Raw genomic sequence first — 12353 nt, 5'->3', positions numbered from 1 at the left:
TTTTTTTTTTTTTTTTTTTTTTTTTTACAATGATTAGCCATGCAGCTTATAAGATTAAAGAAAGATAGGAATGAATAATAATTTTCAATGATAATTATGATTAATCTGATTAAATCTCAAAATTCTGGTAATTTTGGTAAACGAGGAATCGAACAGGCGTTGGTGATGGTGGTGAGGGGTCTGTTCACAGGGGCGTGACGCGTTTCTGACGAGATCTCATTGTCCCTCCGTCGAGGAGTAAACCTCCGTGGAAGAAGGTAAGGGAAGGGACGGCAAGGGAGAAAGGAGAATTGCGTGAGGTATAGTTGGCGTAACTAAATGCTATCGAATGGAAGACTATGTCGCGAGCCTCCCTACGGCGTATCTATGAAAAGAGCTTGGTAACGCGGATCTCCATGCAAATTCTCAACGACGGAGAACCGGAATCCTTCTCTCCAATATTTGTTTCGAGAGAATCGAAAGCGAAAGCGTTCCTTGAGGTACGAATACGTATTCGAGAGAATAAAAAGAAGCGTTCCCTTTTTTTTTAGATCGAGAAACTACCGATATAGTGCCATTTTCAAAAGTAATATTTCGCTCCATCGAAATCCTTATTTGCGCCAATTTCAGAAAAATATAAAATCCATTCGAAATTGAAAACCGATCCAAACGCGTTCCACATTGAACCAGAATCCTTCTCGAATATTTGTTTCGAGAAAATAGAAAAAAGTATTTTTTTTTTTAGATCGAGAAATTACCGATATAGTGCCATTTTCAAAAATAATAATTCGCTCCATCGAAATCCTTATTTGCGCCAATTTCAGAAAAATATAAAATCCATTCGAAATTGGAAATCGATTTAAACGCGTTCCACATTGAATCTTTCTCGAATATTTGTTTCGAGAGAATAGAAAGAAGTATTTTTTTTTTTTTTTTTAGATCGAGAAACTATTGATATAGTGCCATTTTCAAAAATAATAATTCGCTCCATCGAAATCCTTATTTGCGCCAATTTCAGAAAAATATAAAATCCATTCGAAATTGGAAACCGATCTAAACGCGTTCTACATTGAACCAGAATCCTTCTCGAATATTTAAAGTATTTTTTTTTTTTTTTTTTTTTAGATCGAGAAACTACCGATATAATACCATTTTCAAAAATAATAATTCGCTTCAATAATAATTCGAAATCATTTCATTTGCAAATCTAATTCCAAAAAAATATAAAATCCATTCGAAATTAATTGTAAACCGATTCAAACATTCCCTTTTTTTTATACCAAGAAACTATCATATATACATAGGTATAGTACCATTTTCAAAAATAATAATTCGAAATCATTTCATTGCAAATCTAATTCCAAAAAAATATAAAATCCATCCGAAATTAATTGGAAACCGATTCAAACATTCCCTTTTTTTTTTTTAGATCGAAAAACTATCATATATATATAGATATAGTGCCATTTTCAAAAATAATAATTCGCTCCATCGAAATCCTTATTTGCGTCAATTCCAGAAAATCCATCCAAAATCAATCCAAATGCGTTTCACATTGAATTGGAATCCTTCTCGAATATTTATTTCGAGAAAATAGAAAGAAGTATTTTTTTTTTTTTTAGATCGAGAAACTATTGATATAGTGCCATTTTTAAAAATAATAATTCGCTCCATCGAAATCCTTATTTGCGCCAATTTCAGAAAAATATAAAATCTATCCGAAATTAATTGGAAACCGATTCAAACATTCCCTTTTTTTTTTAGACCAAGAAACTATCATATATACATAGATATAGTACCATTTTCAAAAATAATAATTCGAAATCATTTCATTTGCAAATCTAATTCCAGAAAAATATAAAATCCATCCGAAATTAATTGGAAACCGATTCAAACTTTCCCTTTTTTTTATACCAAGAAACTATCATATATACATAGGTATAGTACCATTTTCAAAAATAATAATTCGAAATCATTTCATTTGCAAATCTAATTCCAGAAAAATATAAAATCCATCCGAAATTAATTGGAAACCAATTCAAACATTCCCTTTTTTTTTTAGACCAAGAAACTATCATATATATATAGGTATAGTGCCATTTTCAAAAATAATAATTCGCTTCAATAATAATTCGAAATCCATCCGAAATTAATTGGAAATCGATTCAAACATTCCTTTTTTTTTTTTTTAGATCGAAAAACTATCATATATATATAGATATAGTGCCATTTTCAAAAATAATAATTCGTTCCATCGAAATCCTTATTTGCGCCAATTTCAGAAAAATATAAAATCTATCCGAAATTAATTGGAAACCGATTTAAACCGATTCCCTTTTTTTTTAGACCAAGAAACTATCATATATACATATAGGTATAGTACCATTTTCAAAAATAATAATTCGCTTCAATAATAATTCGAAATCCATCCGAAATTAATTGGAAATCGATTCAAACATTCCCTTTTTTTTTTTTTAGATCGAAAAACTATCATATATATATATATAGATATAGTGCCATTTTCGAAAATAATAATTCGTTCCATCGAAATCATTCCTTAATTCGTTTTACGCCAATTCCAGAAAAATATAAAATCCATTCGAAATTGGAAACGCGTTCGAAAAGAAAGAGAGAAAGAAAAAGAAAATGGAGTCGGGATAAATAAGGGAAAGAGGGAGTAAAAAGGATCCATTTCACGCGCGGAGCAAGTTAACGACGCGGCCCCCATGCGGAGAGAGCTCGCAACCCCCCGTCCCGGTAACAAATGATAGTTTTGATAATTAGCGGCTCCTTTTCCCGGCGCGCGGTTCAAGGGGAGCGGCGTCCCTTGAAGCCGCGAGTGTCAAATGGGCGGCAAGGTGGCCCATTGTCTAAAAACTGCACGATAACCCCCGTGGAAACGCGTGTTCCTTGCTTGAAACGTGGCGTGACCGGCCTGTTGACAGGTACCAAGGACAATGGGCGCAAGTCCCGCGAGGGTGGCCAGGAAGAAGAGAAATTTCGATCTCCTCACCTTCTCTCCCAGCTTTTCTCGATCGTTACCATCTCGAGATAAATATTTAATTTCGCTTTTACGGGCGATTTGCTCTACATATGAAATCCCGCGAGCATTTAAATCGTTCAAATCTACCTAAATCGGGACAAACCGATCCGATTCGTGTCTTAATGGACGAGACACTTTCCTTCGCTTTTGGAAACAAGTGAAAATACGAAACGAAAGAAAGTGTTCATGAAATGACAGAAAAACGATACCACACACAATTATATCATATTATTATATTCTTTAATTTTATTTTTATTTTATTTTTATTTTTATTTTTATTATATATTATATTATATATTATATCTTTAATTTTATTTTATTTGATTCCAAAGTGTAATTTACCCCGTTTCGAGGAAATTTTTATTTTCAATAAATGAGGCGCTGACGATCTTTCTTCATCGTACGTATTTTTAAAGGGTTAATTTTTTTAATGAAGAATTTACATGATTATTATCTATATATCGATCAGAAACAATAAAACGAGTAACCTTTCATTTTTTTTCTTTCGTCCAAAATGGACAATGTGTTAAAACGAAATATATATATATATATTCAGAAGGATGGTTTCGCAACGAGGATTACGTAAAGGATTATACTCCAGCCCTGACACGTTCCTCGAGATCGATCGGCACAAGCTCGATCGTCCCCCTCCCTCTCCTCCTCCTCCCACGACGGGCAAATCGATATTTGCGCGTCGTTGCGTGCTGCACGAGTTTCACGCGGTGATGTGTGGTAGGCAGGCATGCCAAAAGGTCACGAGGCAATTTTTCTTTCTTTTTTTTTTTTTTTTTTTTTTTTTTTTTTTTTTTTTTTTCGATCGAGAGGAGCCCCTTTTTTCTTTTCTCAACCTCGTTCGAACGATGGAATAAGATATTAACGACGCTCGCTTACGTCATCCGCGACCTGTTGCCTTCGGTCACCGTTCGATTCAGCCGGCCAGCTGACTGACCGGGAAGAGGACACCGCGTTTAAAATGTTTCGGTCCGTATCGATCTAATCTATCGATGATCGATTCGATCGAGCAACGTGTCGAGAGTTTTCTATGATTACGACAATTTAGTTAGATCTTAATTGTTATTTCGATAATCTAAAGAGAAAATACACGGGTCTCGGAAGATCAGGATTTTTCGAAATGGATGAATGGATGAAATGAATTCTTCGAAGAATTGCGCGAGAGGAGTCTTCCTTTCGACGGAGGAGGAGAGAGAGGGCTTTTTAGAAGCTTCGATTCCCCTCTTGCAAAACGGTATATAAAAAATAAAATTAATAAAAAATCAATGGATACGAATGTACAAAGATTTTGCTACTTTATAAAAGAATTATTTATTACTTAAAAAAGAATTGTTAATTCACATTACTAAATGACCGCGTATATATCAGAAAATAAGAAATAGCAATATAATCACACATAATATTGCGTTTCCGCCAAGTTTTCCTCATAATAATCCAACATCAAGATCGAAAAAAATCCTTGTCCATTCAATGCAAATTTCGAATCGAAATTAACACAACACCAATTATCATCCTTAATGGACAGGTCATCCAAAAATCCCAGGCAGTCGTTAATTAATGCTTGTTGTAACCCAATGTCAAACTGCAAAAAAATCTTACCAACAATCACGTGCCTAGTTTCACAAAGGAGCTCGAATTCGCGATTATCTCGCATCTTTCGCATAATGTCACTCACGATTCCACCAGTGGATCTCTCCCTCCCTCTCTCTCTCCCTCTCTCTCTCTATACTCTTTTCTTCTCGATGGAAGGTGACGTGCCTTGGGCTCGTCCCAGGAAGTCGGACGAAGATTGCGCAAGCGCCATCCTTGTAATCTGCCTAACAACATAATAAGTGATATTTCTTGCTTACTTTGCGCGAACGACGTAATGGCGGCGCGGTGAGACGTCGAAATCATCGAACTCAAATTGCATCGCGTGTTTCTTAGGCGACGATAACACCGATCTCCTTCGATCACTTTTTTACGAACTCCATTTATCGATCGATCGATTGTGAATCCACCACCTCCTGTCATCCCATCGATTATTCACAATTAATCCCTCGATACTGAATGGGCACAACGTGCCTCTGTATTTCCCCAGAAACCTCTGACTGAAATCTATCTGCATTATCGACATAAATCGTCACAATCGTTATTACACACGAATAACTAATAATAATTCAAGCGAAATCCATCTCCAATTCATCTAACTATTCAAGAAATATATTCTACATGGTCGAAAAGAATCAGGATTCATATCTCGAATTTTAAAATTAAAGACGAATCCTAATAATAAAATCCTCGATACAACGTGCCTCTGTAATTTCCCCAGAATCGGTCAAACCTCTGACAATCTATCTGCATTATCGACATAAATCGTCACAATCGTCATTACACACGAATAACTAATAATAATTCAAGCGAAATCCATCTCCAATTCATCTAACTATTCAAGAAATATATTCTACATGGTCGAAAAGAATCAGGATTCATATCTCGAATTTTAAAATTAAAGACGAATCCTAATAATAAAACGATACTGAATGATACAACGTGCCTCTGTATTTCCCCAGAATCGGGTCAAACCTCTGACAATCTATCTGCATTATCGACATAAATCGTGACAATCGTCATTACACACGAATAACTAATAATAATTCATCTAACTATTCAAGAAATATATTCTACATGGTCGAAAAGAATCAGGATTCTTATATCTCGAATTATAAAATTAAAGACGAATCCTAATAATAAAAAATTTCCTTAAATTTCCTCTAAATACAGAACCCGTATCCGAAAAATCCGAGAACTTTTCGATTCCGTCCTCCTTCCTTGCACTTGTTCGAAGATCGTTCGTATCCTCGAAGAAATCTCCAAACGTATATCAATATCACTTGAGGAGTGCAGGAGGGAACGAAGAAAACCGCCTGCTCCTCGATAGGAATAAAGGAAGGAAGGATCGCGTCACGGCAGCAACGCGAGCACAGTTTGTACAGCACTGTAAACAGGCTGGCTGGCGAGGTTACAGGGCGCGAGTAAATGGTATGTAAACCGTGGCTGGCTCACCCTTGGCCCCGGCCCCTCCCCCTCCCGCCCCCCCGCCCCCCTCGCGCTCCGCAAACTCCATTAAAACATTATCCACGTGCCGATGCGCTCGGAAAATCAGACGCGAGCGACCATCCTTCCTTCCTTCCTTCCTTCCCCCCTCCCCTCCTCCCGTATATTGATATTACGTCCCGGCATCATCGCGCGCGCGCGCGCGCGATCGACTACTGCCATCGGTTATGCATGCACGCACTCGAATCTCCATTTCGTGGGGAGGTCTACCTCTCCACCTCTCCCACGATCGAACACCCTCCCCTGTCGAACGTGGGAAGGGTATTCTCTCTCTCTCTCTCTCTCCTCTCTTTTCGTTCGGTTTTGTTTTCGAGGTCAAAAAGCTTGCGCACGCAAGCGTGTATTTTTTATTTTTATTCCCCCGGAAAACGGGGAAGAGAGTTGCAGGTTTTAGCTCGATTTTTTCTTTTCGTTAAGATTATTAAGGGATTGAAGTTATTCTTGATTTCTCTTTGGATCGATAGATTATTCGTATTGTGCTTCGAAGTGGTTCTCTTTGAGAGAGAATTTTTTTTTTTTTTTTTTTCGTTTAAATGTCTTTCGTGGAGGGGGGAGTAAAAATAATAGAGGAATCGATGAAATTCGACGTCGTGCGCCATCACCCTTCGATTCGTCCGTTGGAAAATTCGTTGTCGTGCGAAAAACCGCTGGCTCTGAAAAAAGGGAAAAGAGAGAGAGAGAGAGGGGAAAAAAGAATAGATAACAACAACGTATGGAGGGAAAAGCGATGAAACGTTTCGCGAAACGCGTTTCGTTCTTTTTTTCGACGATGTTTATTGAGACGACTGTATTGAAAATCGGATTTGGGAAACGGGTGATTTATTTCGAAAGAAATTTGAAATTGAATGGGAATTTACGTCGATCGGTGTTGATTCGATATTTTATTTTGTTAAATTTTTTTTCGTGTATATAATAATAAAGGAAAATATGTTTGCGTATGTGTGTGTGTGTGTGTTGAAATACACGTGTATTAATTCGATCAATCCATAATAAATTTTATTTAATTTGATGCGTAAAGATTATAGGTTCGTTACTCGGGCCTAAAAGATTAAAGAGCTCCCTTCTTTATGTCTTCGTTATAGTACGGGATCGTTGATGGATGTTGGGTTATGTGTGAGAGATGCGCGTGATGAATGTAACTGCTTCCCTTGAGAACGCGTTGATTTTTCCGTATCTGTAAGGCTAGAAAGCGTGGAAGAGGACAGAACCGAGCACGTAGCTCCATCTGTCGACGGCTCCGACTTGGGTTGGCAAGAAGGCTGCTTCCTTCGAAGACCCACGTTCACGAGTAGTCGAAAGAATGGTCTCTGAAGAAACATTCGTTTACGAATAGAAAAATCGATATATATTATAATATGATATTATAAAATATTCGTATATTACTAAATAATCCAATCAACGTAATTTTAATATTTATCGAAAGCATTGAGAAAATGGTTATTATGGATACGAATTATGGATACATTCGATACCACGAGATTATTAATGCACTTAATACCATCACTAAATCTCGCTACCCAATTACTTCTCGACCTCCAATCACAACGCTCATCAAAAACACCCAAAGATCCTCGGGAAACGGGCAAACGAGCCCGTTCAACCCATCCCCTGCCTACTCCTTCCTCTTACCCCTCCCCCAGGATAACAAAGACCCCCGTATTCATCAACCCTGAAAAAGCCCCTTTTAAAAAGTCCAAAGCACCCGTGCAACCCGGGTCCAATCATCCCAACCTCCTCCATCGTTCCAGAAACGATCTGCCTTTCCTCATCGCGATAGACCCTGACTGGTCTAGGTGGCGAGATCATCATCGCGGTTTAATTAAATCGAAAATCGGATAGTCATTAATGACAAGTGGCGCCCGATCGAGATGACTCGTTGATTTCTATTGATTCCCCCAGGTGGGACCGTGGCAAGGGCCTGCTCGTCATGGGGCCCGATACATCACGATATGATGGCACCTTAACGTTGGACAGCGACAATCATGGCCGACGTGTTCCCCGTCACAATGCTCCCTCTCGACGTTATCTGAAACAGAAAGGACGCGCGTAATGGATCATTACGTAGCCACCGCCACTTTCCCATCGTTCGCGACAATGAACGATTATCTCACGTTTTGGTTTCGAACCGCGTTGGTTGTTTGGGTTGAATGGCCTTTCGAAAGAGTAGTAGTATGAAATTACCTCGTTCACTTTTTTAACGCGACGCGAGAAGTTTGCGATAAGTCCAACGTATTCGCTGCGCTTCTTCCTCTCCTCGCCAACAGAGGGACACGTGCACGAGCGCTTTCCTGAAAGTACTCGCCCATTCCTTTATATATAAGTAACTTGTAATCCTATTCTTATTTCGATGTGGCAATATACTTGCCAGTAATGAGGAGTGTACCGTCCAACTTTTTTTTTCTTTTTATACTTTCGCGTTACATTATTACGACGTGATTTACACTTAATATGAAGAATCTTTTAATCGATACGTTCTTCGAAAAATGAAAATCGCTTTAATTTTCGTATCATTTACGAAGCAATTGAAACCAGATGTTATCGCGGAATGCATCTGCTCTGCAATTGGGAGAATCAAAGAAGACGGTCAAATCGGGGGACCCTGATCTTTTCGAGGCAAGCATATGTTCCATCGCGTTATATAACTTGAGAAACGTAACTATGCCCCGTTTAAAAGTAATAAAATAAAAATTCGTTCAATAATCACATCTTCGCCGTGATCATCGGCGGTGATCGTTTCAAATTCATCGGGGGAAAACGCCACGCATCGATCCTTGGTATTATCCGATTAAAATCCACCTAGCCTATAAATCATTCGATCGTTCGAGCATATCGATCGAGGCACGGATAGAGGCGAAGGCAAGGATTGACGCGTACATTTTCGATTAATGTTTTCGTCGTACGCGAAACCCGGCAACGATACCATCGAGAAAGAGACGGGGTACGGTTTACGGTGGGTACGATTGTGTGTGCATTTGCTGCGTGGTAAGAAGGTCCATAAACTTTCGTGTCCCGAGATAGGAATCGTCAGGTGCGAAAAGCGTGACGGTTCTGGAGGGAAAGCGCCTCGAGACCTTACGAGTCACCGTCCCGACGACTATATACGTCGGTGTCGGTGTCTCTGAGAAAGCAACGCGCACCGCTTGGCCCATCGTGTCCGCAGGCGTTTTCCCTCGTGAAACTACCTCGCGATCGTTCTACCGTTCCGACCGATGGATTGTTCAACGCTTGCACGATACGTAGAAAAGTTCGTTCGGACGAATTTCGAAATTGGAATTTCGATCCTTTCGTATTTAACGAATGACGAAATCTTAAATGAAAAGGAATATCAACTCTTTGTTTGATATATATACGGAATATTACAATTTTTGCTCGACCGAAAAATTGAGAAATCTCAGGTAGAAAGAATATTGCAAAAGTTTTTATATCGATTAAATGTAAGAAGGATCGATAGATACGTTAAATAATGAGTCGCTACTAGAATTCTACTATTATATTTAAAAAATACGTTTACAATTTAGTCATTATAGTTACATTTGTCCGACATTGTTCTCAAAGAAAACAGTCGTTCAGTTACTCGGTGTCGAATTCTCGAACTAAAATTTCCACCCAAGAAAACGAGCAAAACGAGCAAAATCTAATAATTGTCAAAAGGAAGATCGATAAATAATTGAAAGAAAAGCGAAGATACTCCTCGAAATTGCATCGTGGTAGCAAGACACGCATCGCGCCAGCAGCGATCGGCTGGTACGAAGCGAGACACTGTGGCGGCAGCAGCAGGTTGATGGATGCCGAGTCTCATGAGAAAATGGTGATGGTGGGGATGCATCGCGACCGGTCGTACATTCCAGCTCGCAGTATTGGTAGCAAGCAGAAGCGTATCGGTGTTAGTGGAACTATCGTCGCGGCGGCAGTTGTGCGTGTGCGTGTCGGTAACGGTGGCCCGTGACGTGGTGGTGTGTTGGTAACACACGACACAATGGTGGGGGCAAGTCCGGCGGTGATGGGGTGGGGGTAAGTAAGTACCCTCGGCGACCCTAGGTTGCTCGAGAACGATACCCGGAGAGACAGAAGCGAGAGAGACATACGGAACGGTCGGCGGAGCGGGCTAGAGGCCGCGAAACACAGGAACAAAACGAAAGGACAGCAACCGTGAACGAGAGTGGGTGGGGGGAATAGGTGGCGCGGGGGTGGGAGGTGCCACCGAGCGCGGTAGTGGGGGGGCGTTTGTCCACGGTCACCAACACACGCGCTAATCCGGCGCGCGGCGAGAAACGAACGAACGAACGAACGAACGAACGAACGTGGACGACTCTCTTTCTAACCCGTCTCTTTTCCACTGTGTGTTGCAGCGCTGGCGCGATTGTCGTCTAGTGGGGATGTCGTCTCCAGCCCCCGTGCCACTGGTAGGGAGGACAAAAGCGGCGGAGGGAGGGTAAAGCAGGCGACGCCGACGACCACGGTGACGACGACGACGACGACGACGACGACCGCTGCTGCCGCCGCGGCGTCCAGAGAAGGAGGCGGAGGTGGAGGTGGTGATGCAAGTGGCGGTGGTGGGGGCGCGGCACTCGGTGGGGGGAGCTGTGGTGGGGAGAGGAACGGTGGAGGTGGTGGTGGCGGTGGTGGTGGTGGCAGTGTTGGTGGTGGAGGCGATGTCGCGGAGAAGGAGGAGAGGCCACCGGCTTCAGAGAGTGTCGAGCCGACGGCCGCGTTTGACGTCGCATCCCTCGTACTGTACGGCTCGCGCGCACTACCGATCCGCCTTAAGATTTTGCTCGATCAGTTGTTCAACCAGTTGCAGCACGCGCAAGTGACACGTTTACTAGCCGCATTCGGCTGGACGTACGAGGATTACACGCGGGGATACATACTGCAGGTGAGTCGATCCACTTTCAAGAATCCGAAACGTCGTCACTGGGTTAGGAGAAAGAGAGATTGTCTTTGGTCGAATAGGAACGAATAGACACGGACTCGACTGGACTCGACTCGATACATACGAAGTGACGTATTACGGGACGTAATGTGCGCGACTTTGACGATCGACGGACATGACCGCGTGACAAAGTGATGTGTATGGATTAGAGTAGTAGAGTGGTCGAAGTTCAACGATTTTACCGATCGAATGGAAGGCAGTAGGGCGATGCACAGTGACAGCGGTGAATCGGAAAGCTCGCTGAGTCAAATATTTTGATGGATACAACGAAGAAATATGACAATGTGACGTTGATAGAAATAGAGCAGTGGAATAAGGAGTTCGATGACGAACAATGGACTGACAACGGAACTGACCGATCGATTAGGCATTGATTCCAAATATAATGATAAAATCGAATAATGGAGTAAAAAAAAGTGACAGGTATTCTAACATCTTTCACGTTGAGTTTACGTTTGAGTTTCGATCGAAGTTTATTGACGATTTCATCGATTCCCTTTCGATCACCACCATCGAAACGCAACGATTCGAAAGCGATGCAGTGTTCATCGATTCAACGATCAGTGATGAAACGAGGTGTCAAATTGTCGCGTAGTGTCGATCTTTCTTCGTCGATACAGTGTCTTCGAATCGAATCGATTCGTGATTCGAACGCAACAAGCAGAACATCTCTGTGAATCTAATGGAAAAACGGAAAGAGAAGACGGAGTGAGGAAAAAATATCGAAGGAACTGTGTTTGAAAGTGAGCCGTGAAGAAGTGCATGGTGTGCCCGTTGCGCGATCACATGGAAGTAGCGATGAGAATTTCGTCGAGGCAGTGATAGACGAAGAAGAAGATAGCGTCTAAAATGTGCAAAGATCGATGGATTCGGCCGAATTTGGGTGATTTTTTTTTCGAGTAAAAGACTGATTTTATTCTTCCGATTTTTCAAAGACTGTGAAACTGTTGTTCGTGTGCTTTTTTTTTTTTTTTAAGTGTATACGCAGGAAGAAAAACAGAAATAAGGAAGTTTCATAATTAATTAATTTGGTATAATACGAAAGGATTGAAAGTTCGGTGGGTGCGCAATTGAACTGACAGTGATGGACTCGAAGTGTCGCGACTTATGATTATCCACAAACTTTATAAAAGTCCTTCGATTCGGAGAAAATTTCCTCGTTACTTTCAACATTTTTCTCCTTTTTTTTTTTTTCCCTCCCCAAAAATTGATATTTTCGTTTTCGTTTTCGTTTAGTGAAATTGTCAGTGACGAACAGTCTCGCAGTGATCGCCAATCTGACTAACAAAA

At 40.8% G+C, this 12353-nt stretch overlaps 1 protein-coding gene across 2 annotated transcripts in view; it reads left to right on the top strand.

Moving 5' to 3' along the window:
* Nucleotides 1–12353, top strand: part of LOC122718901 — a 362222-nt gene that overhangs the window by 317301 nt on the left and 32568 nt on the right. For both annotated transcript variants that reach the window (XM_043944300.1, XM_043944302.1), the window contains exon 4: nt 10480–11006. In XM_043944300.1, coding sequence (XP_043800235.1) covers nt 10480–11006 — 527 coding nt within the window. The remainder of the gene's footprint in view (nt 1–10479; nt 11007–12353) is intronic.

Source organism: Apis laboriosa, unplaced genomic scaffold, assembly GCF_014066325.1.
Source record: "Apis laboriosa isolate Shangri-la unplaced genomic scaffold, ASM1406632v1 scaffold68_cov148, whole genome shotgun sequence".
NCBI lineage: Eukaryota > Metazoa > Arthropoda > Insecta > Hymenoptera > Apidae > Apis > Apis laboriosa.
This window is presented reverse-complemented; position numbering and strand designations above follow the sequence as displayed.